The 24,330-nt window shown below is 42.8% G+C and overlaps 2 protein-coding genes across 5 annotated transcripts in view; both read left to right on the top strand.

Annotated features, from left to right (window-relative positions):
- The first annotated feature begins 254 nt into the window (after window positions 1-254).
- On the top strand, window positions 255-9,740 carry tbcela (tubulin folding cofactor E-like a). Of its 2 annotated transcripts, none has more exons than XM_072454746.1 (9): window positions 255-344; window positions 1,614-1,778; window positions 1,881-2,020; window positions 2,097-2,278; window positions 2,790-3,046; window positions 4,273-4,399; window positions 4,712-4,828; window positions 5,690-5,801; window positions 6,557-9,740. In XM_072454746.1, exons 2-9 carry the CDS (start codon window positions 1,637-1,639, stop codon window positions 6,761-6,763), a joined length of 1,284 nt encoding a protein of 427 aa, XP_072310847.1. In that variant the 5' UTR covers window positions 255-344; window positions 1,614-1,636; the 3' UTR covers window positions 6,764-9,740. The 2 variants fall into 2 exon arrangements, with proteins under 2 accessions (XP_072310847.1, XP_072310855.1); XM_072454754.1 differs by having other exon boundaries at window positions 272-344; window positions 1,620-1,778.
- A 900-nt stretch (window positions 9,741-10,640) lies between these two features.
- usp2a (ubiquitin specific peptidase 2a) overlaps window positions 10,641-24,330 on the top strand; it is a 46,270-nt gene continuing 32,580 nt past the window's right edge. For 2 of the 3 annotated variants that reach the window (XM_072454718.1, XM_072454702.1), the window contains exons 1-3: window positions 15,189-15,277; window positions 15,743-15,858; window positions 23,333-24,203. In XM_072454718.1, the coding sequence (XP_072310819.1) occupies window positions 23,436-24,203 (768 nt within the window). In that variant the 5' untranslated portion in view covers window positions 15,189-15,277; window positions 15,743-15,858; window positions 23,333-23,435. Of the gene's footprint in view, window positions 10,714-15,188; window positions 15,278-15,742; window positions 15,859-23,332; window positions 24,204-24,330 lie in introns of those variants that run through there. The other variant, XM_072454710.1, reaches the window with a different exon arrangement.

Here is a 24,330-nt window from a genome sequence, read left to right as displayed (position 1 = left end):
GATCTCACAGCTTTTAAAGTGGCAGTTGACTATGATTGAATTAACCTAAATTCAACCTCACAGAGCCCTGAACTTTTTATTGATTCTAGTAAATGAACGACTGAACTACTGATTTCTTTTACTTCTGTTTCATAGTTTCATGTCATTAAGTTTTTCATGGTCAGTTCTCGCCTTGTTCAGCGCAGACAATCACCCGTCAATCTGGAGAACCGGTAAGTGAGTGCTGAAAAAGATTGTACAAGTTTGACACTGAATAATGTACGCAACCTTTTAATTTCCAGGCCGATTTGAGAAGGAACAAGATAAATTAAGTGGTCACTGTGGTTGAAGGACAATCTCTTTAGGTAAGGCACTTGTTTCTGTCAATACAGTTAGTACAAGATCTACTGCTCATAGATATCGCTTAGCAGTTACTTTTTACATTATGGGATGAAGCTTTTTGTACACTTTGTATGTTTTGCCATAATCTCATTTAGTGCTTTGTGTTAGGTTCGCCATCCCAGCCAAGAAAACATGCCTCTCCAATACTTTTGAATATACGGAGAGAGCCAGGATTGTGTACTTAGCATGGTCAAAAAAAACAACATAAACAACGCATAGCTGTATTTTACTGACCAAAAAGGCTGAAGTTTAACACTTGCTTTGATTAACCATATTGACATAAATTATGACATGCAAGATGGAAGCAAATCAGCGTAGCTAAATCTGAAACTATTAAATGTTATAGAAAGAAATGTCATACAGCATATATAGATACGGATGAATGTTTCTACCTAAAACTTTAAATCCATCATTAGAATTGTATTTGTGGTGGACGTGGAGGAAGAAGTATTCAGTTTTGTACAAAAACAGTCAAACTAAGAGTGGCACATTTAAAGATCTACTTAAGTAAAAGTATTGAAGTACATGTTTATAATGTTACTATTAGTATTTCACACACATTTTTCTATTATGTCTAACTATTCAAGAGTAAAAATATTGTGATCTTGATAAAGAATTGTCCAATCAAAATTCTAGACTTGTATTATATGTATATATTTGTTTGCCCAAAGCCAGGACTTGAAATCAAAACCCTTAGTCAGGATGTCACAGTGAATGTGCTAAAAATAGTCCCTAAACCAGAGGTGGGCAAACTACGACAAACGGGCCACTTGTGTGGCCCTTTATAATCCGGCCCGCCAAACAATATAAAAATATATATATATATTTTTTTCTTTTTTGCCCTTAGGCATCTGTTTGCACTTGTATCCTTAATAAATATGATGTGAAATGAATTAAATAATAGATTCAATAGCCTATATTTGACAGAAAAGTGATATTTTATTTGATATTTTATCTTTTTGATTTTTTTTTTTTTCACACCAATGATCGCGGGCCGGCCCTCTCGCTACTTGCCTGGATTTGAATATGGCCCTCGGACGAAAATAATTGCCCACCCCTGCCCAAAACCCATACAGAAAGTACGTTTTACTTTTCTGTCTAGTTCTAAAATGTTGTGGAGTAGAAACTACAGATACAGGACCTGTTCTCAAATGTGGTGAAGTAAAACATGTTTTAGCTTTATGTTTGTTACTTTCCACCACTGATTGTGAACACATTTTTACTCTAATTAGCCACAGAGCTCAGGGGCAGAGCCATGGAGTCACCTGAGTACACAGGCGGCCGCTCTTTTGTGGAGGTGCTCAGCGAAAAGTACAGCCCCGAGAACTTTCCTTATCGCCGAGGTCCCGGGGTGGGAGTGGTCGTGATAACCACCCCTCAAGGCTCCCCTATGAAAGGTTATTCACTTATGTACCCGATGTATATTCAATAAAACATACCGCATTGTCTTATCTATAATCGGGTAACTATTTGTTGCTTCCAACTTGATAATTCTGCAGACCGCCTTAACTTGCCGAGTGTGCTGGTGTTGAACGGCTGTGGCATCAGTCGAGCCGGACACCAGGCGGAGATTGCTGCTTTCTGTGCTCATGTGATGGAGCTGGACTTGTCCCACAACAATCTGCAGGACTGGCATGAGGTGCACCTATTGACACAAAGAGCTTTCACAAGTTTTGTTTGAATTGAATAATCATCTCTGTATCCGTCTTATTTAGATCAGTAAAATAGTATCCAACATTCCTAACCTGGAATTCCTGAACCTGAGCTCCAACCCTCTGGCAGGAGTCTCTCTGGACCCTCGGTGCGTCGAGGCCTTCGCCGGAGTCAGGCGGCTGGTGCTCAACAACACCCGAGTGTCCTGGGACACTGTGCTGCTGCTCACACAGGAGCTGCCTGAGTAAGATATACAATATGTAGAAAGTGCATATGACGGGTGCTCTTTTTCAAATTATTACTTAGTTTGGTTAATCTAGTTGCAGTTTGCAAAGAAAAAGATGACTCAATTGATACTGTGATTGTACACCTAAACAGCCGTGCCAGTAGTAGTGGTGGTGTAAGTTGTACTTTCTGTTAACCTGAGCAATACACTTTCTTTTACTTTCTGATTGTGTATGGAAAATGTCTAGTGTTACTGGCCAGGCAAACCTTTTGTACAGATTCACAAAGAAATAACACTACTTTTTACTTTTAATGGCTCAGGATTGTCAGACTTGAATGACCTCCTTGGGGATCACTTAGGTCTTTCTTGAACCTACATGTGTCACTATAATTACTCTTCTGGCCATTTAATTTGTTAGCCCCCTTATGAAATAGATTTGACCTGTGCCCTCCCTTATAAATCTATTTGTCTCTTTATGAAATGTATTTTGCCCTGACCTGTGACCCCCTCGTCCCTTGTCCCTCCGCAGCCTGGAAGAGTTGTTCCTGTGCCTTAACGAGTTCAGCTGCGTGCATGCCCCCCGCGTCCCCTGCACGTCCCTGCGCCTGCTCCACATCACCGACAACAGTCTCCACGACTGGGCCGAGGTCCGCAAGATCGGCTCCATGTTCCCCAGCCTGGACACTCTGGTCATGGCCAACAACAACTTAGCCTCCATTCAGGACAGCAAAGACATTCTCCAGCGGCTTTTCCCAAATCTGCGCAGCATCAACCTGCACAACTCAGGTCAGACGTGTGGACGTAACGCTGGTGTTAGCTGGTGTCATGTTATGGACACTGGGGGTCAAATGCCAGTAGATGGTGGCGCCAGTCCCATGCTCGGATAAATGGAGAGGAGTATGTGGAAAGAACGACCACAGTATTAAACTTTGCATAACACTGTTCACTATAAGGCAGAGGTCTCCAACCACAGAGCCAGGACCCATACCCCGGCTGTGCACCCTTTTGTGCCAGAAAATATAATATAATTGAATCTATTTTGTTGTTGTTTAACAGTATACGACAATATTCTGACTACTTTGAAGAAATAGAGCTAAATTAAACCAGTTGACGTAGCAAACATGAGTAATACAAGAGTGTTGGGTGCATTTGGTGCTTTTGTTCCTGCCCCAGGCCCCTTTACCAGGTCCCTGAAAAAAAAGTCATATTTAATACCAGTCCCTATGAGAGAAAACCATTAAAGGTTCAATAAAATAAGATATAAGACAGTTCACAAAATAAATATACAGCCTCTTTTGTTCGTACAGTACGTATCTCTTCAATGTCTATACTGTAACTTTAATCTATAAGAACAAATGAGAGCGGCTCGTCCTTTTTTGTGAGATTATGACACTGAAAAGATTATGACACCATTAGCAATTTGGATGTTTTTTCCCCCTGCTATTTTAGTCCTTTCCTGCACATTGACAGCGGTTTGCATTGAAACGATCTATGTTCTGTATCTGTGGACATCTATTTTTAACGCAGAGGCAGGAGCAGACATGTGGAAATGCCTTGATCAATATAAATAGCATCACTGAGCACGTTATTGTTCCAAACTAAAGTTGACTGATTGTTCGTTCACTTTCAACAACCCTGCAAAACATATTCACCTGATAATCTATACGAACGATCAAAAGTTTTCTGGTGTAGGGTCCGCAACTTGCTTATTTCCATGGAGAGGTTATTGCTTTGCCTGGATTGTTACGCACTGTGGAATTCACCTTATTTATCTTGCATTTTTAATTGCATCCTACATTGAAATTCATGCATTGTAACTTTGGACCTTTTGGCGCCACTCTGTTTCTCCATGGATCTAAATAAGTAACAGAAAACTTTCATAGTGCACGTTTAAGATATGTTTCATCTTCCTTTATCACAGTAAATGGTTACGTGGATTCAAATATTTGACAAATTGAACACACAACCTTATTTTACCTTAAAATGTGAAAGCAGCTCATCCATCTTTGCAGGTCTTAACCGTTGGGAGGACATAGAGAAACTGAATTTCTTCCCAAAGCTGGAGGAGGTTCGACTTCAAGGAATTCCTCTATTACAGACGTACACCAACGCAGAGCGGCGTAGCCTCATGATCGCACAGTGAGTCCAACTCTCAGTAACGTTCTGGCTTCACAAATACATGAAAAACGTGTAAATATGCTGTTGATCCCATGGTCGCACCTGTGTTTGCAAGTACAAAGAGTAAAAATGCATTTTCTTCTCCCCTTTAAACTGTTATGTAGAAGTGTTGGAAACATACATGAGTGAGCAGAAGTGCAATGACCCTCCCTCCTGAAAAGTATTGTCATCTGATTAATGACTTCAAATTACAAACATAAATACTGTACATCACATGAAATCTATTGTGCAATCGTGAAAGCAGAGTTCACCATAGTTTGTCGTCCTCTTCAGGTTGCCGGCCATTTCGACGCTGAACGGCAGTGTGGTCACTGACAGCGAGAGGGAAGATGCAGAGAGGTTCTTTATCCGTTACTACGTGGACCGCCCCGAGGAAGAGCCGCCCTGCAGGTACAAGCCCAGTGTCCGGTCCGCACCACCGTCGCTACGTTTACAAGCGCAGGGAACTCGGAGTGCGCCAAACCACCAAACTCAATTCACTTTTGCTCCCAAACCGAGTCAAGTCTGCAGATTCAGACCCGGAGCCTGCACTCTTATGAAGATGCCCCGTCTTCTTCTTTCTATTTCTGTAGAGTTACATCTGAAATACGCTTGTTTTGAACAATGCCTATGTAAACTTAGCGTTAGGAGGCCCAAAACTAAACCAAATTAACTGTTCTTAAACCTAACCCTAATCCAAAGCCTAACCTTACCCTAATTGTGACAAAATATAATGTCAAACATTAACTTGAACGTTAACAAAACACCAAACCGTTCGGGGGCAAGCGCTGATAAACAACATCTCATTTATGTTGAGCATTTGATTTTCAGACAAGTTATTTGCTCTCTGCAGCTCAGACAAACAGTTTCACTTTTTAAACATAAGTAGGCGTTTTTTTGTCCTCCACGGATCTAAAGCGATCAAAAAGTGAAAGATCAAACCCTAATATCTTCCTGTCTTGTTTCTTACCTCGTGTAGTTGAACGCCTCGATAGTCTGCTCTTGCCTTAACTGGACTGCTCTGTTAAATGCAGCATCAGTACGACCTCAAACCCACTTCTCCAGATGTGTTTTTCTGATGGTTGATATTCAAATCACGGCTGCTTACTTATACTTACACACCGTACTTCCCGGGTTTGCGTGCATTTTGAAAAATCAGTTTAAATTGGGCTAATCCACTTGTCCGGTTCTCCTGGCGTACATGTAAACGTAGTGTGTGTTAATTATAGTTCATAGTTTGTTCTGTCACCAAAGCCTGTGCTCTCGCCGTAGATACCATTGTCTGGTCACTAAGTACGGGAAGCTGGAGCCGCTGGCTGAGGTTGACCTCCGACCCCGCTGTCGCGCTCAGGTGGAGGTGCACTGTGATGAGAAGGTGGAGCAGGTGGGCGTCGTCAAGTCAAGGCCAAATTAAAACTTACTTTTTGTTTTCAGCAGCTGCCACAAGTTTGAAAACATCTACAGCTTCTTTTTAATTGTTGAACTTTATAATGGCTCCATAGTTGTGTTGTTGGGTCACATAACTCTTGAAACATCTCAGTTCTGTGTTGATCATATTACTCTAAACAGAAGCCATTGTTCAGAAATGTAATACTCATTGAAAAGTAAAAACTATAGATGCATAAATCCCAGCAAACACGGTAGCATTCATTCTATTTGTAGTACTTACAACAAAGCTTTCTGCTGTATAGTGTTGTTACAATTGTTGCCAGTATGTCATATGATTATGGAGGAAATGGCATAATTTAAGGCAAGACAAAATCTTAAATGTAGAGATCAATTTGTAACTTCTACTCTATTTAATGTAATAAATGTGAGGAAAACTGTACCACATGTTTTCCATCATGTAATGTTTTAGTATTGGACATATTTGGGACAAGTCAGGGAAAAATGGGATGAGCCTGATTTAAGTGTCATATTTTTGACATATTGATACACATTTACAGAGAGGATTTAAATATTTTAGTAAGTACTGTAAACTCAAATCTTTAATAAATCAAGCGTAAAATTAGATATCAACAAATCCTTATGTTCGATCTATTGTAATCCTTTTAAAAATGTTGTGAATCAGTCTGAATGTCTTGGGGTCTCTCTTTGGGGGCTCATTTTAGGTTTAATACCCTGTTATTTCCCTAACAGCTGAACATCCGCTTGGACCAGACGGTGGCGGAGCTGAAGAAGCAGCTCGCCAAAGTGGTACAGCTCTCTGCGAACGGCATGAGAATTTACTACATCGACAAGAACAGTGCCTTCGGTCCGGAGGAGATGAAGTACAAGACGCGCGGCCTCCACTCCTACAGCATCCACGACGGCGACGAGATCCTGGTAGTGCCCAAAAACAAGTAAAACCGCGGCGAAGACGGAAAAGAACTGGTAAACTGGCAGCGGCGGCGGCGGGCTATTTTTGGACAAAGATATAGTAATTGACAAAGGCACTGTCTGGAAAAGTGGTCTGGAAAGTGTTTTGGCCTAGATTAATTTATATGGGTATCGGCCTAAAGTGGGACATTAGCTAAAATAGTGCGATAGTTTTGTGAATTTCTGCTTTGTTCTTGCCACATAAAATTGCACATGCAGAGGCGAGAAGGGTTAAATTTGGGAGTGCCGTAATAACCAAAGCTTCTAGACTGTTTGGAAATCAGAAAAAAGACACAAACACACGTAGATTTGACAAAAAGTAAAAGATCAAGCAGGTAGATTAGGAAAGCTGGGGTAAAGTCATAACGCTCTTGACTGTCTGAGAAGCGACCCTACTGCGTTGCATTAACCCTGGCGGCAGCGGCGGCGGCGGCTGCTCTGCGTGCGCCGCCCCCTACTGGCTTCACTTCTGCTACTGCCACACCACTGCGACCGGACTGAGGAGTTGTGACGCAAACGGGCCGAACAAACCGCACACGACACGACGCGGGAGACTGAAAGACAATCTCTCTGTAATGAATACGCGAGGGCCGGTTTCCATTCTTTGTCCTCTGCTTTGTCTGTTAATGCTGTGCTATTAGCTGCTTATTTCACGGCTTCCCGCAGAAAATGAGTCGCTTTTACAGGATACGTTTGCATATTATTACTTTTCTATGATATGATGTTTCTACAAAGTGGCAAACTATTCAGCGAAACCCTTCACAAACACCTTTTTGTTGCTGAGCTACTTCGACCAGCGCACAGGAATGTTAAAAGGTGCACTAACCTTGCTGTTGGGGGAGTCTGCCTCTTGCACGTCTCCATGGAAATGTTATTGCTTTGCCTGGAATGTTCCGCAGTATTCCATTGAACTTATCTATCTTGCATTTATCCTTTTACAGATATTTTAGCATTATAAATACCTTTAAAACACTGAATTCTAACTGTGGGAAGGCTCGCCTCGCCACAGATCTGGCCTGTAACTTGGCCTGGCAGCTTCTCCGGCTCGTTTCCGTGGAGATAGGTGCACTTATAGCTATACTGTGGAACGTTCCGGGCGAATCGGAACGGAGACAGACAAGCAGATGGAGGATGGGGGGAAATTGCACCGTGGACATTATAAGCATCATCAAAAACGTTTCGGACTATAGTTTCTTGCGTTATAATGTGGAAAAAGCTGGTGTTGTGCTTCTTGTGTACAAGGCCGCCCGCATTCTTGTTTTTCTTTTCGCACGGTTCAGAACAGAGACGAGGGTTCTTAACTGTCTCACCACGATGGAAACTAACAGCCAATAGGTCAGTCCGCAAAATTAAATATTCACTGTGCTGCTTGGAAATCACTGAGCTATCTTTAGACTACACACTAAGTCTTTAGTTTGCAGCTGCATATGCAAAGTTTTTAAGGTCTTTTTTTTTTCGTTTTCATATTACTTTATGTTTAGTGGAGGACAGGGAATTATATTAAAAGTGTAAGCCAATGATAAATTAGCTACTAGTTAACAACAACAACAAATTAATGGAAAGAGCATGAATATTTGTGATGAGGAAAAATCACAGGACAAGCTCAACTTTGACGTTTTTAATTTAGCATTAAAATAGGGCAGATTTGACTTTGGACGCGTACAAAGAGGGGATGGTACATGTATTGTACGGGTGGATGATATATATCGAACTACTCATCATCATCACGATTTTCTAAGGGACAGATCGCGATTTGGATTTTGTATCTTCATCAAAAAATCACAATATCTCCTGTTTTTTTCATTTTTATTATTACATGGCACGAGGATCAGGGCATTATTTTATTTCCTGGATCGAATCTATAGGTGGAAGGATGAAGTGAGGGCTAAAGGGAGACTGAACGACCAAAGAGCAGAATTAAAGCTTTAGAAAAAGAGTTTATAGTTGATTTTATATAGAGACAGATCATCAGTCCTTGCATTCATATTATTTATTTTAATATTAGTTGCAAAAATGGACCAGAAATCAAAAATGATGTACATAAACGTATTGCCGTTTGGATTAAGTTAAACCATGGTCGTCCGCAATTATAGAGGTATTGTACATTAATATACTTAACTCCATCTATAACGATCACACTAAATGTATCACTACTGAAATACTTGAATTATAGATTTATTCCAGTTTAATATACTGACACTACAGAGGTCAAATATGTAGTCCACAGTCGGTTAGTCGAAAGTATTATCATCGTAGCACAGCCAATAACATCCTGGAATCTGGACCACTTTTAACGTCTAAACTGCTGTGCGGAGTGAAAATGTATTATGTGTGTCGATGTAGACTGTGTGAATTATGCATGTTATTTTGTTATTTTTATTGCTTTGTGTTTGATGTGTTTTATTGGAAAAGCTGTGATGGTTGCATATTTGAAGTCTCAGTGTAAGGTAACTGCTTTTTTTCTTTGTCTAATTTATTGATTACAACTTGTAACGCTGAAAATTGGCTCGAGAATCCAAACATGAGAGCTCCTTCCATGCCAAAACATCTTATATCAAGCACAGGTATTATTTGGGGGGGGAATGAATACGTTGAATAAGTAATTAGAGATGTTTTAAAGGTTATTTAATGAATGTTTATGTTATTAAATGTGTTGTACAAGTTGACAAAGAAATAACAAAATGATTGCTGTTAAAGGATGATGCCGAGAGGAACGTCTTGGTATTATTTATTATCACTGAAAATATAACTCACCCAAAGCACATTCTGTTTAAAAAATAGCAATTACCTGCCACTATAAAATTAACATGAGTTGCCTCACTTGCTGAAACTAAAATGTCTTGTATGAGTGCACAAATTGTTATTGCCATGGTCATTTTCAATCACCAGTACTTAAGCTAATCGGTCGGCTCAACAACATGTCACATCCAAGTGTAACTGAACTGTTTGTTTTGAGAGTATGAGATAATAAAAGATGATTACATACATGAACTGATGTCTTCCATGTCAAATCCGGGTTGCGACGTTATTAGCTGTTTTACATTATGGTACATCACTGCCGAGGCTTAGAACAATGCTATATTTAGACATACTTCAGGGGCTTGGATGCGTTATCCGGATGAAGTATTATACTGCAGATATTTGATGTTATGACTCATAGCCTTTTGTATGTTGAGTGCTCTAGCATCGATGGCTGCTTGTGTGGAATGGCAGAAAACAAGGTCAAATTAGACATTTTGAAGAGCTGCCACTCTCGGAAAGCTGGTGCGTGATACTTTGATGGGTTTGTATGAAGGAACAGGCAATCAATCAAGTAATATTGAAATGTGGAGGTAAAAATGTAATTTATTGCCCTTCTTTAATTATTATACATTCCTTTTTTTATGATAATGCTCAGCTTGTTTTTAGACTGTTAGGTAGAAAAGACAATATAGTATGTTGTTGTTGTTTTATGGCGGTTGGTATCCAAGTGAAGCGTTACATTACCGCCAGACTTTATTCTTTAGACTTTATTCTTTAGCATTTATTCTTCCACCTATAGTATTATCAGCAATCAGTAAAGGTGTTTTTTTTTCCTTTATTACACATATATATGTATTTTTTTTATATATAATTGTTATCATTTATAGTCGCTTTTCCCCCTCAATTCATCCTCACCTTCCTCTAAAGCCTCACAATGCAGCTTCTTTCTTTTTTTCATCAATGAACGACGATTACTCTGATGTTTACGTTCGTTTCTGCGGCAACGGCGTAAAGGGCGGGACTTGTGGAGGTGAGTGGCGCTTACGTAAGGCTTCTCGGCCAATCAGAGGCCGGTTCCAGCGCGTACAGTCGTCAGCCTCGGTCTCCGCCGTCACTCGGCTGCTGAAAAGTCTAAACTGCGGGAGGACAGTCAGGCGCAGAAATGGCTCCATACCACCGTTGCCTTGACTAAAAAGGTAAAAAGAAACCTCACGAAACGGTTAGAACAGCAGCAAAAACGTGGAAAGGAATAATTTTGGGTGCTGTGTTGTTTTTTTGGAGGGGGGTGGTCGCTCCGGGATGTCCAGCTCCTCGGGTGAGTTTACGTTACAAGAGCTGTGATAAAACGGGTTTCACGGGACGGCGAGACGTACAAACTCCGCCTAAACTTTTCTTTTTACGTCTTATTGACGTCACGTTGAATTCATTTGGAGATCCGGCGCAAAAAAAAAGGGTGACCGCAAAGCCGGCTATTTTCTGCGCACTGTCAAGTTCTTTAACACTCGTCCTGCCTGTGCGACGCTGCCATGGAGAAGACCCAACACCAGGTGAAAGGTGGCGGTTGTTGTTTGACTATTTGGCAAAGATGAGATGATTTTTTTGTTCTATTTGTCTTTTGTTTGAGGCTCAAATCCGGCTAAACTATACGATCTATTGAGACAAACGTGGAGGACAGTGGCTCATGTGTCGACGTGAGGTTGTCCCGCACGGTCGTTTAACAGCTAGGCCCCTGTGTCTGTCCCACTTATTTGGAGAATGTCCCACGTTTTCATCGAAGCCAGGCATGGATTCAATAAAAGTCAGCGTACTGTACTGGCATTCGGGGGTTGTAATTATGTCAGTGCCTGCTGCCATGTCCATCCCTATGTGCTGATGAATTATTATGGCGTTATTGCAGTTTTTATGTGAGCTCGAGCGTCCCCTCCACGTCCCACCACGTTCACCGTCTCTTTTTGTACCACCCTCGTTGCTTTTAATTCAATGTTATTTGAATAGAGCCATGTGTCCGTCCGAAGACAGGGCAAGTTGGTGGCGCTCGGACCCCCGCCCCTCTCCTCTGCGCTCCTGCGGGTTGAATGGACGTGCGCGTGGATCACCGGCAGTTACGTAAAACATCTGCCCGCTCCTCGGTCGTTTTTGGCGGACAATCCCCGTCGGTGTCCGCCGCCGTGGCTCGTCTTCAGTGACCGCGTCTCGTCACAGTAACGCAACACTCCCGTGTCCGTGTCCACTACAACGGAGACGACCGCTTTTTTCCACTGTCTCTCTCAAAGCGACGCACGCGGCAAGTCAACGCTCCTCCTGCGCCGTGACGTTTCCCGCCTGCGCGTGTGGTCGCGTGTAGTCCCGATTAAAGGCGCACTCCGGAACATTGTGACGTCACTGGTGCGCTAATTGATTGTGGAGTCAATCACGGTTTGTGAATGACAGTTAGAAATGACAGTGAATAGTTGTAGTTCACCTCTGACCTTTGGGGCAGCTCAAGAGGTCATGGGGTCATGTTGGTGCGTTGGGTGAGCAGTTTCGTGTTGTTTTTGTTTGAAGGCGCAATGTGTAACCTTTCTGGTGCGGGGTCCGCCTCCTGCTTAGAGACAGTGCATTATACTTATGGAGACGAGCAGGGGACGCATACAACCGGGGCGAAGTTACTGGTCAGATCTGTGGAGAGGTGCTCGCAATGTTTTTATTGTTTTAAGATTTTGTGCCCTGTAGGTTTTATTGAGAGGAAAGCACTGAGTGAAATGGAGGAGAGAGAAGGGAGGACATGCAGTAAACTGTCAGAGTCGGGAATTGAACTGTGCCATAACCTCTCGACCACCGGGCAGCACGTTTTTCAATGTTTTTAAAGAAATAATATGGTTACTAAAGACTACATACACTAAATATTATATAGATAAGTTTCAGGCAAAAATACTAGCTCCATACAGACATCCTCAACCAGAAAAGTTACATAATGCATCTTTAAGATGACATGTTTCACATATTATTATGTTAAAGGTAACAGATTAAGCATGTTTTTAGAACCAGTTATGGGTAGGAATAATGGGAAACAGTATTGCAATGTCAAAAGTCTCACATTTTGCACTTACAAAATATCAATGTAAAACATGCAGGAGGTAAACTCCTCCAGCTGAGGTCCTCCTGTACGACAGCTGCCCAGAGGTGAGGTTTCCCAAGTGGCATGAGAGATGGGTCAAATGCAGAAAACACATTCACGGCGGCCAATAAATTAAACCTTAACACAGGCATGTCCAAACTACGGCCTGGGGGCCAAATGTGGCTCTAAGACCAACTTTTGTTGTCCCTCTGGCTTCCTGCTAAGTTGGTCCAAACAAAGTAGTGCTTTTTACTGTAAAATTTGAAAAATTCAAGCATCTAATATTAATGTTCCAAGTCTTATTAAAGGTGTGGAGCCTCATCAAAACAATGTTAAATACAACATTTCGATAATTGTGACTACAGGTAGTCAACTATTAAAATAGTCGTTATCGTATTTGTCAATTGTATCAATCAAAATACAATTTTAAAAAGATGACATTTTCATAAAGAATACCCTTGATTCTCTAACTAGAAGCCTTCAGTCACCATGTGACCAATTGTTTGACTAGTCAAAAAAATAATCGCTGACAAGTACTAAAGTATTCGTCAGTTGCTGCCCTTATTATCAAATAATCAAATAAATGCCTTGTTTTGTGGCGGTATTAAGTGATCTAACATGAGTAGCGTACTATTAAATAGTATCAAGTTTTGGAGAGTGCGTCCACCATCTTGGAATAACCTTATCTTAAACCCTGAACCAGAATGCTCTGTGCAGCCACATGAACAGATCTGTTATGCTAAATCTAAAAACCTGTGATTGCAAAATATGATTTCACAAACACACACAACAAAACACACTGCCCACACTTTTACACCTGTGACCCACCAACACTTTTAGCTCCAAAATGTTTCACTTCAGCTCTTGTATTTGCTTCTACTCTCAGGCTTTACGAGGGCTCTAGCTCCCACCTCCCTGAACCCTGGCGCTAATGAACATGCTGGACGTAGAGGCCGTTGGTTGCTACGTCCGTTGGTTGTTATCGCTGGAGATGCCTGTGGATGAGTCACGCTCTTTAAGCTTGTGTCTTATTCACGGCACATTTACATTTCTGACAGAAGCCAATCTGCTGCAGCTCCATGGTAACCACCGGTGCTCATTCTCAAACATTTCACACAAATTGCCACCTCACAAAAGTTGTCCCGTAACATTAAATTACGTAGGAATAAACAGATGTGACTGATTAATAATATTAAAAGAGAAGTGGGGCTAAAACACAAGGCCTGAAGCTTGGGATGTCAAGAATAGTCGCTTAATTGATAAAAATAATAATAATCCCGACCATTTTAGAAGCAAAAATAAGATATTTCAGGTAAATCTATACTCTAAAAGTAAACTTGAATCAGATTATTTAGATATTGTGAGTATTGTTTTGAAGATATGCAAAGTTGAGTATATCTTCTTTATGAAAAAAAAAAAAGAGCCAATTAAAAATGAAAATGGAAAAAACTTATTGTTGTAAACCTTTAAATAAGGGTGATTGCTCTTGGGTTTTTGTGATGAATTTTACAGACATTTCACATTTTTCTGAGAATCAAACCTCTACTTATATGTTAAAAGACACAATATTGTCTGAATATTGTTATCAGGATACTATGGCTAATATCGAGCTATTCCTTTTTGTCAATATTGCCCACTCCTATATCTATTTGCCAATTTGCATGAGAGAAAATTATGTATTTTATTGTTTGGTCACGGTGTCATTAATCATGTTTCTTCACACAATAATCGTAACTCAAACATTTTATATTGTGACATCCCGACCTGAAGCAAATGTTAACAAGTCGAGTTATAACACATCTACGTCTGATATAACCTCTTCTGACTGGACCACTTTAGAACTGGACTTAAAACCTTTCCACAAAACCAGTTTAGGCTATTATGTTTGGGTTTAAACCAGGACTAAATCAATTTAAAAGGAACAGGACCAAAGCTTTAGCTAATCAGATTAACCAGCCTCAACACCACATTCAAATTGAGATATAGTCCATAATATCACGGGAAACTGGCCTCAAACTAGGGCTACAACTAATGGCTAATGTAGAAATGATTCTTTCTATAGTTGATTCATTATTTAGATTGCAATAAGATACATTTTCCCGAGGATTTAATCCAAAACACTGAACTTACTTGTCAGTTTGATTCCTTTTTCTGCTTTGTCTGAGTCAAAAACCTCTTCTCTCACACATGGCATGTTTTGAAGTCTGGGTAAGGTCCAGATAACGATTATCCGATTACTAAACCATCTCCATAATTGACTAGTTGCAATGAATCGATTTACTTGTCTCAGTACGAGTCTGAACCTCCGATTATCCAAACTAGAGTTAAACCAGGACCAGCAGATTCGAGCCAGGTCCAAACCACAGACCATCTCGAAAACGAAGCGCGACTGGACCTGCCTTGAACCGGACTGCGCGGCCCGCCACTAGTTGCCCCGTGCGCCACAGGTTGGGAAGCACGCTGCTGTTGCCCGTCCTGTAAGAACAATCTGGAATGCACTGAGCGTTGGGTGACCCGCGGAGGTCATAGTCGGCTGCTATATTTACCAGCACCGTAACTTGATCCGGTGGCATTCTGCGTGGCTCTGCTCACACTAGACTCTCACACTCCCGGAGCAGCACCCCATCGCCTTCCCTGCCCACTGCCGCTGCCGCGCAACAAGGGTGAGCCTCTGGACAAAACAACAATAACCTCTAACAACCCTTTGTCGCTCCAGGTGCTCGTCCGCTCAAGTCGCCGGGAGGACGGGCCGGTGAAGAACACGCAATGGATTTCTGACTTTTCCACCGCCTGAGTTTAGCTGGGCCACAGTTTGGTGCTAGTTTTGTTGAATAAATATAGGGCCTGGTTGTGATGTGACAACGCGCAAACAAGTGCAAAAGTAGAGCTACATTTCGGCAACCTGTCGTTGACCACTTTGCGTTAATATTTTGCCAATTGGGATTTTTTTTAAAGGTTTGACACAATTTGCTATTCTATTTGGAGGTTTTGAAAGGTATCGTCACCACTGAGCTAAATAAAGTGTGGGGGTTTGTGCTGTCTTTATTCGATGTGTGGTTTGAATTGGAGGCGCAGACTGAAATAGGCTGGGGATGTTGTTTCGTTAATTTCTTGCGCTTGTCTTTCAGGATTGATTCGTCGTACTAAAGTCTGCACCTGTGGCCACCGGGTAGCGACCGTAGGATGAGCTGCCTCAAAGCCTTTTGCATCGGTGGGGATTGAGAAGTCACTCTAAACACAGCAGGTAAATCAAATGACACATACACGAGTTACATTTTAAGAACGTGTTTTTGTCTGTAGTTATAGGCTATTGATCATCTACTTTGGTCAAATCCCACTGAGCCCCACTAATAATACAAAGCAAAAGAGTTTGAATTAATGAATGACCAAAATGACTGAATAAGTGATCAGTTTTCATTCTTTTCACTTTTGTCCCCAGTGTGTTTAACGTTATGGTCAAAATGTCCGAAAATACATTAGACATTAAATTTAGGAAGACGGCAAGAAACAAATGAAAAAAAAATTGTCACCAATAAATTATCTTTTCGGTTCTTAATAATGCCCGTGCATTGGCAGTGTGATAGGGTAAAAAAGAAAATATTCTTGTTTTCTTTTTTAGCTCCCAGTGACTCACCAGAATGATTAAACTGGGTTTGCTGATGCTGTGCGTCAGAGCCATGGTTAGATTCTTTACTCTGCCGTGTAAAATGAAAGCTTTGGCACTTAAAGGACAGACTACAGCTGCTTAAAGGCCGCTGAATAGGCTGCGCTCACATTAAATGTTGAAAGGATTTGAAACCACTATCCATCAAATTCAAAAATTTTTAGAATTTGATGGATAGTGGTTTCAAATCCTTTCAACAATCACATCTTTGGAGCTGAGTAATGGCCCCACTTTCTGAGGCTATTATTGTGAAAAAAACATTTCACTTTTGTAAGATGTTGAACTTTATGCCAGTTTTTGTTTCACGTGAAGAGGCCCAGTAATTACAGAGATATGAACCACAAACCAAGTCAACAAATCTGCAATCTGACAGTTATACAGTGAATTCCGTCATTCTGACCCGACTCCAGCTCAATTTTAAACTGAAGGCGTTTCCTGCTCTCCAAATAGCACTGGATGTGTAGTGGAGAGCGTCCCTTCCATCACTCTACCATCTACACGGCGGTTAAGTCAAATCTAAACTAAAGTATGACTAAACTGGCTGGGATTAAAGCAGAATTTATGTGTTATTACAGTTCTAAAGATGGACTAAAGAAAACATAACCAAGAACTTGAAATCTAAATGAGGAAAACTAAACCCAGATTACTATTTCAGTGCACTGACAAAACCATATCAAACCTAAATGTAAACTGTGAAAAGCATTGGCTGAGGCTCAGTCATCATGTGCTGTGTTACCGTAGGCGTTTGAAATAATGGCGTGTAATTGAGCTGATGATAGGGCCAATAAATGAGACGTTGGCTACAGAAGCTCTGCAGCATCTGGACTCTGGTGTGACTCACCAACACACAAGAGTAATGACACATTTACCATTGTTTTATTCTTACCTACGTACTACTACTCACCTTGTCCCTATCTCCAAAATCCTGCGCTTGGATGGAGGCATAATTTACAAATATATACTACAAATGTGTGGAAGAACTGTTACTGGTCTGTAAAAGCAGCTGAGACAAATCACCTCATTCCCTAGAAAACAAGGACCAAAGTGATATAATCTTGTCGCTATCATTATAGTTTTCTCTAGGACAAGAAAAATTGTCCAGCCTTTTCTGTTCACAACAATGATTTGAACACTGGGAGAAAGTCTACAAACTTTTTTTTACCACAGCACTGAAATTGTCGGACAGAGTGAGGGGTCTGACTGGACTAAACTCTGGAGCTGGAGCTGAGGCGTCAGTGTGGCGCTCATATCAGCAGGGTCTTCTCTCACATTTCAGAGTATATTTAGCTGCTGTTGTACCAGTCTAACCCTGCACAGTCCGTGGGCGTGATAGCCCCTTATCAGAACCATTTTTATTTAACCAATTCTCATTCACAGCGGCCCGTCTGTACCCGTTTCTCCTCTGATCCTATTGCTCCACAATAGTCATTATCACATAACTCTGTGTCATTGTGAAAAAGTGATACGGTCAGGCGTTTGCTAATAGTCAGATCACAAACATGATAAAAAAAATAAATTAAAAAATCAGCATTGAAGTGAATGTATATACAAGAACAGGCCTTGGACATTTGATTACTTTTCACATTTACAGTTAAAAGGATTGCGATGTCTGGCAATAACTCATCCAAGCATCTAAACTGCTCTCGATACGAACCACTTTGAGCTGTCATTCTCCAGTTTTAAGTAGTGTTTGTCTGAACCCTGCCCAGAAACTGAAACCTCATCTCCTCTCGCTCTTTGCCAAGCCCATACCCGGCATTAGCTGCTTAAACATACTCCCTGACAGCAGTGCAGACCTCCCGTCCACTTAACTCCCAATTCACCACTTCCTCATTCAGTCCCAGGCCGATTTGAACCTTATAGACTGCATTAGACAGCACTTTTCCCCCTTCGCGTTCAGCATTCGTCAGCCTCAGCGTTGTAGCATACAGTGTAAATTGGCTGCGGATATCTGCCCCTCCGCCGCTGCAGCTTTTAGATCCTCTATGCGTCGGTAGCACAGAAACAAATGCAGCGTTTCCATGGCAGCGGTGGAAACAGACTCAGGGGAGGCAGAAAATGCAGAGTAGCCCAGAGGAGGAGGGCGCGCGGGGCATGACTGTGTGTGCGCGCCCTGGTTTCCCTGGAGACCACTCCTCTCCCAACGAAATCTATAGTTTACATTTGTCCTATCAGCTCGTGGAGGATTGTCCCACGGCTGCAGAATCTCAGGGAATTACTGTAGTGCTCAAACTCAAGGGTACATACTTGAGGGAAAGTAAAGGTGGATTTGAAAATAAAGAAAGGCTTAAGTTTGGGTACTTGCTATACGGGATAAAAAGTAGGGATGTCAAGATTATCCAGTTAATCGATGGTCGTGACTATTCAGGTCACAATATAGTAATAAGGAACTAGATCTGTTGTGACTGTTGTTGTTGTTGTTGTTGTTGTTCTTAAAAATCACAACAACAGTGAGGGCGACAGTGAAAAACTGATTAAGCAATGTCTGTGGGGGCGAGGGACGATGTTCCAGAGTCCTCTGTCCTTAGACCCTCCTTCTCGGCCAGGAAAAACTACAAAAAACCTCCTTGGGAAAAAGTAGAATCCTGGAGGAGTTCTAGAGTGAAGGGGGGAATCGGATCGCCACCTACTGTAGCTGCATCTTATGTAGTTGTACGTCTTCTGTAAATGTACGTCTTCAAAGTATGTGTTTTACGCTATATTGTAAAAAGAACAAGAGAAAGAGAGAGTTGTTGTTGTTGTTGTTGTTGTTGTTGTTTTATGGCGGTTGGCATCCGAGTGTTGCATTACCGCCAGACTTTATTCCTCAGACGTTTCGTAGTCCTCAGACTCTGTCGTAGTCCGTAAAAGTACTCCTTCCATTGCTTTGGTTGTTGTTGTTGTTGTTGTTTTATGGCGGTTGGCATCCAAGTGTTGCATTACCGCCAGACTTTATTCCTCAGACTTTGTCGTAGTCCTCAGACTCTGTCGTAGTCCGTAAAAGTACTCCTTCCATTGCTTTGGTGTTACAAAGCCCATGAGGTCATGATATGTCTTTGTGACTAGAATAGTTGTTGTTGTTTCAGAGACCAACCGGCTTTATATCAACAACAACCAAAGCAATGGAAGGAGTACTTTTACGGACTACGACAAAGTCTGAGGAATAAAGTCTGGCGGTAATGCAACGCTTGGATGCCAACCGCCATAAAACAACAACAACAACAACAACAACAACAACAACAACAACCTGCTTTATTCCAGGGAGACTCTTCTTCATCTTCCTCTCCTTCTTTGACGTTCGGTGCTTCCACCGTACAGCTTTATTCTTCAGGCTTCATTCTATAGGCTTTAATATTTCCACTGATGTCGCTGCTTGGTAGCCGTGCGTCTACGAGACTGGGCGAGGACAGGAGACCACCCCCACCCCCATCTCGTCACTCTGATCACTCTGACTCCCCACAAGCAGACCCCCATCACTCCGACTCCCATTTAGAGCCTTTAGCCTGTTTTCTATATCTGCCCAATCAAGCTCCTTTGTTCCAAGGAATCTCCCTGCAGCTTTAGCAATGATCCTGATCCTTTCAGTTCTGCTTTGAGTCTGAGCAGCACAGTTTACAACATCCACCATAAAGAGTACAAAATCCTCTCCAGGGTATTCTCATTAATTCTGGAACCTGCACACTTGGGACCTCCACTCTTGAAACCTTCACACTTCTTGGGAGCCACGCTGGCCTTTCTCATTTCGCCCTGGCTGGGAGCAGCGCTGGCTCCTCTCTCTGTATTTACTCTAAACTCGTTACTTGAAACTTTCTTGACTGCATCTGCATAGGATATACCTTGAGAGACCTTTATTTTCTGCACCTCAGCAGCTCTTTTGCTAAACCTGCATCCCCGTAGGCAGAGCTATGTTCTTCCCCACAGTTACAGCACTTCAGTTTTGCACCCACGTCACACTTCCCATACTCATGATCTCCTGCACATTTACCACACCTTTGCCTCCCTCTACAGACCGCTGCAATATGCCCAAAGCGCTGGCACTTAAAGCAACGCAGGGGCGGCGGAACATATGGCCTGACGCTATAGCACATGTACCCAATGAACACCTTACTAGGCAGGCACCTCCCTTCAAGTGTTACCATTACCGACAAGCTGTCACATCTTACCCCAAACCGGGTCACCTTCAAACGCCTAGTGTCCACCACCGTAGCTCCAGTCAAATTCTCCTTAACTTCATCCACAGACGTCGCCGTAGGGACACCTAGGATAACTCCTCTGACCGTGTTTCTTTCAGCATTAGACACAAGAATGTCCTTTCCACCCAGACGTTTAGTTCCAATCGCCTTCCGTTGCTGAGCCGCGTCCTTGCACACGACCAGCAGCGAGCCATCTCTAAGGACACTCGCACTCTTGATCACTCCCACAGCTACAGTTAGGCTCTTTGACAATGCCACTGAATTCCACTCCTTAAAGGATGCACTATCCTGTGCAAGCTTTATGATCACCTTACAGTCTCTGCTCTCACCCCGGATATCAATAGCTTCAGCCTCATCCTGCTGCTCATTCCCAGAACCCTCGGACGAGCTAAGGGACTTTTTACGTTTCCGGGCACGTGCAGGCAGAAAAGGCTGCTCCTCCACGCCGTCCAGAACGTCTTCCATCCCCGATCCACTCTCCTCCGCCATCTCCCGTCTCTCCAGACCGGGTGTTGAGCAAGGTCTCCTCACAGTTGTTTCTTGTTGTTGTGTTCGTAGTCCTCAGACTGGTTGCTTACTTATATAGCACAGGGCTGGGTAAACGTTTAGAAAGAGAGAGTTGTTGTTGTTGTTGTTGTTGTTGTTTTATGGCGGTTGGCATCCAAGTGTTGCATTACCGCCAGACTTTATTCCTCAGACTTTTCCTCAGAGAGAGTAAAAGTGATGCATGGCCATATCCTGTACAGTTGCCTTGACGATGATGTCACACCTTTGACAACGATGTCACTGATGATGATGTCGCTAATCACCAACATTACGTCTTAAGAATAAAGTCTGGCGGTAATGTAACACTTGGATACCAACCGCCATAAAACAACAACAACAACATAAAACACCAAAAAGAAGAAGAAGTCTCTTTTTCTCCTTCTTTCTCTCTTTCTTTATCTCTATATCTTTTTTTTTTTTTTTTACGATAAAGTGGTACTACAGTAGGTGGCTGTAATGTAACACTTGGATACCAACTGCCATAAAACACCAAAGAAGAAGAAGAAAGTCTGGGGGGAGAAGTCTAAAGAATGAAGTCTAAAGTCTAAAGAATAAAGTCTAAAGTCTAAGACGTACAACTACCGTAGGTGGTGGTAATGTAACACTTGGATACCAACCGCCATAAAACACCAAAGAAGATGAAGAAGAAGAATAAAGTCTAAATAAAGAATGGCGGTTGTGTAACACTATGAATATCAGCCGCCATGAAACACCAGAGAAGAAGAAGAAGGGAAAAGTCGTAACTTTTACGACGGATCCCGATATTGTAATTAAGGATCAAAGGTGCGACCTGTGATACATGCCAAAAAAGGGTTGATATAATAAGAGATAATAATTCAATAATAATTCAATTCAATTTATTTTTGTAACGCCCAATATCACAACACCAATTGCCTCAAAAGAAATATAAAAATACAAATATTGTCATAAATCGTTACATAATCACCCAATAAAAATAATAAGCATGAGAATCATAGACACTAGGCAGCAACAATGAGTAATTTCAGTTCAGTGCTGCCCGGTGGTCGAGTGGTTCAAGTAGCACAACACATGCCAGGCCCATATGCAGCCGGCCTTAGTGTTGTGAGTTTGAATTTACTGGATGTCTTCCCTTCTCTCATCCCCATTTCACGCTCAACTGTCCTGTCAACTGTCAAGTTCAATTTATACTCCAAAAAAAGTCAAACTTCATGTAAAGCACTTTTTATCTGACATAAATAGTCATTTGATTTACAGTTTGAAAAGAAATGCTTTAACAGTGAACTTCAGAACTTCTACTGAACACTGCTGAAATCACTACTACTGCTAACACTAGACATACCACTAATCACTCTGAATTAAAAATAAAGTTCTTATTTGCCACACAATATACTTACAAAGTAATTAAACTCATTATGAGTTAGTCAGCACGGATACTTTACACTTCGAGCTGAAGAGACTGATTTTCTCGTATGGCAGTGCTGCTGAGGAAGTGTGGAATGAGCCATCGATTTAACATTAAAGTCTTGGCGTAGCAGCTGGTTCAGCAGAGGTCCACTCAGCCCCTGGTGTTTTGGGCAGCGCTGTGCTGTGGCATGTCTCCAGCAGCATCGTGTGCCTACTCCACATCCATTTGCTGAATAATTGATCACGCTCTGGTCACTGAGGGAGAGAGAGAAAGCGATCTAGAGCACCGGAGGAGAAGTCAGAGCAGGGAAAGCACAGAGGAGAGAGAGGAGGGCCCACAGAGAAACCAGAGCGCCCAAAACGAACTCAACACGCATCCACAACACCAGATACTTTTATTTATTCAAACTGCTGCGCTCGTGAACAAGAGCTCTCTCAGGTCGGGACGCTCTCTGTGGGCACACACTGTGCCGTTAAATATGGGATTATACAAGAGCAGTGGGAGTGCTGTGGAAGGGCTGAAAGAACTGAATTCTTTATTTTATGTCTTGAGTGACCACATGCCAAAACCAATAAGGTTGCATTTATTGTGAGGTAAGTCCATTTGGCAGTAATTGACTACGTACCGAAAGTCGTTTTACATGTCATCTTTACAATCTTTTTACATGTTAAACACAAACAAACAAGATGAAGCAAATAACAAATCAAAAACTATCCCATTGCTCAGTTTTACTATGTTATTCTTGTTTTTTGACTACGTGTTTGATCTTTCTGACTTTCCACACATAGTAATGACATGTTTTCCCCTGACATTTGTCTTCTTGTACCCCTACTATGTGAGACCCACAGTTCCTTTGCGTCTGCTTCTGTGGAGCAGTAATACGCGCCTCCATTGTTGCTGTGTAAGTGTTGATAGTTGCTGATGAACAGTCTCTCTGCTGTGTTTGCAGTCAATGCGGTCGTCCAGCGGAGCTCTCGCCCCGCGCCGGAGAAAGCCCCAGCAGCAGCAGCAACAGCAGCAGCGGCAGCAGCAGCAGCAGCAGCAGCAGCAGCATGTCCCGCGTGTCGTCTACGGCCAAGCGCTACCCCGGCCCCTCCTCCTACACCTCTCCCTACACCTCCTACACCTCCTCCCTGGGCACGGGCCTTAGCTCCTACAGCGATCGGGACAGGCTCTCCTCCTACAAGTCCCCCACCTCCTCCGCCACCTCGGGATACTCCTCGTCCAGCTACCTGAGCTCTGCCGCCCGCTCCCGAAACTACAGCACCTGCTCAGACCCCGATCGGGACAGAGGCCGGACTGTCCCGCGCAGTGACATCCTCGGGACCAGCAGCAGTTGCATCGGGAGCAGGCGCAGCGAGAGCCTCAGTCGGACTCCCGCGAAGAGCTACCCGGGGTCAGGGCTGAGCGGGGGGTCGGGCTACTCCTACAACTCCTACTCCTCCACCACCCACTCAAGCTACCTCTCCTCTTCACCAGCGGCCTCCAGCATCTCGCTCAGGCGCAAATCCGTGTCCCAAAGTGATCTGAGTCGAGATTTCACCTCCCTGGGCATCAGCGATTCGTCCTCCTCCTCCTCCTCCTCCACCCCGTCCTCCTCTTCCCTCCGGAGTTACCGCAGCCGAAACAGCGATGTGTCCGACTCGTACAGCTCCAGGTACGCAGGCCTGTCCCGCAGCTCCACTCAGGACGCCCTCTCTCGGAGCTCCCCGCATGAGATCTTAAGCAGCAGCAGCAGCAGCAGAGCACCGAGCACCTCCTCGCCGTGGGAGCCCAGCAGTAATGGGCGGTCCACGTCGCCGTCCCGGGACACGTCAACGGTAAGACACACACACACACACACACACACACTTCAGGCTGTTCTAAAAGGATCAATACCAGAGGAGTCAGTGAGGGAGGCCACTTCTGCTTCAGTGTCACATGAAGTGAAGAAGGCAGGCACACTAT

Source organism: Eucyclogobius newberryi, unplaced genomic scaffold (assembly GCF_026437365.1).
Source record: "Eucyclogobius newberryi isolate DKJ021-1_F unplaced genomic scaffold, fEucNew1.0.hap1 SCAF_10, whole genome shotgun sequence".
Classification (NCBI taxonomy): domain Eukaryota; kingdom Metazoa; phylum Chordata; class Actinopteri; order Gobiiformes; family Gobiidae; genus Eucyclogobius; species Eucyclogobius newberryi.
The sequence above is the reverse complement of the archived record's forward strand: the minus strand, read 5'-3'. Positions and strand labels throughout refer to the sequence as shown.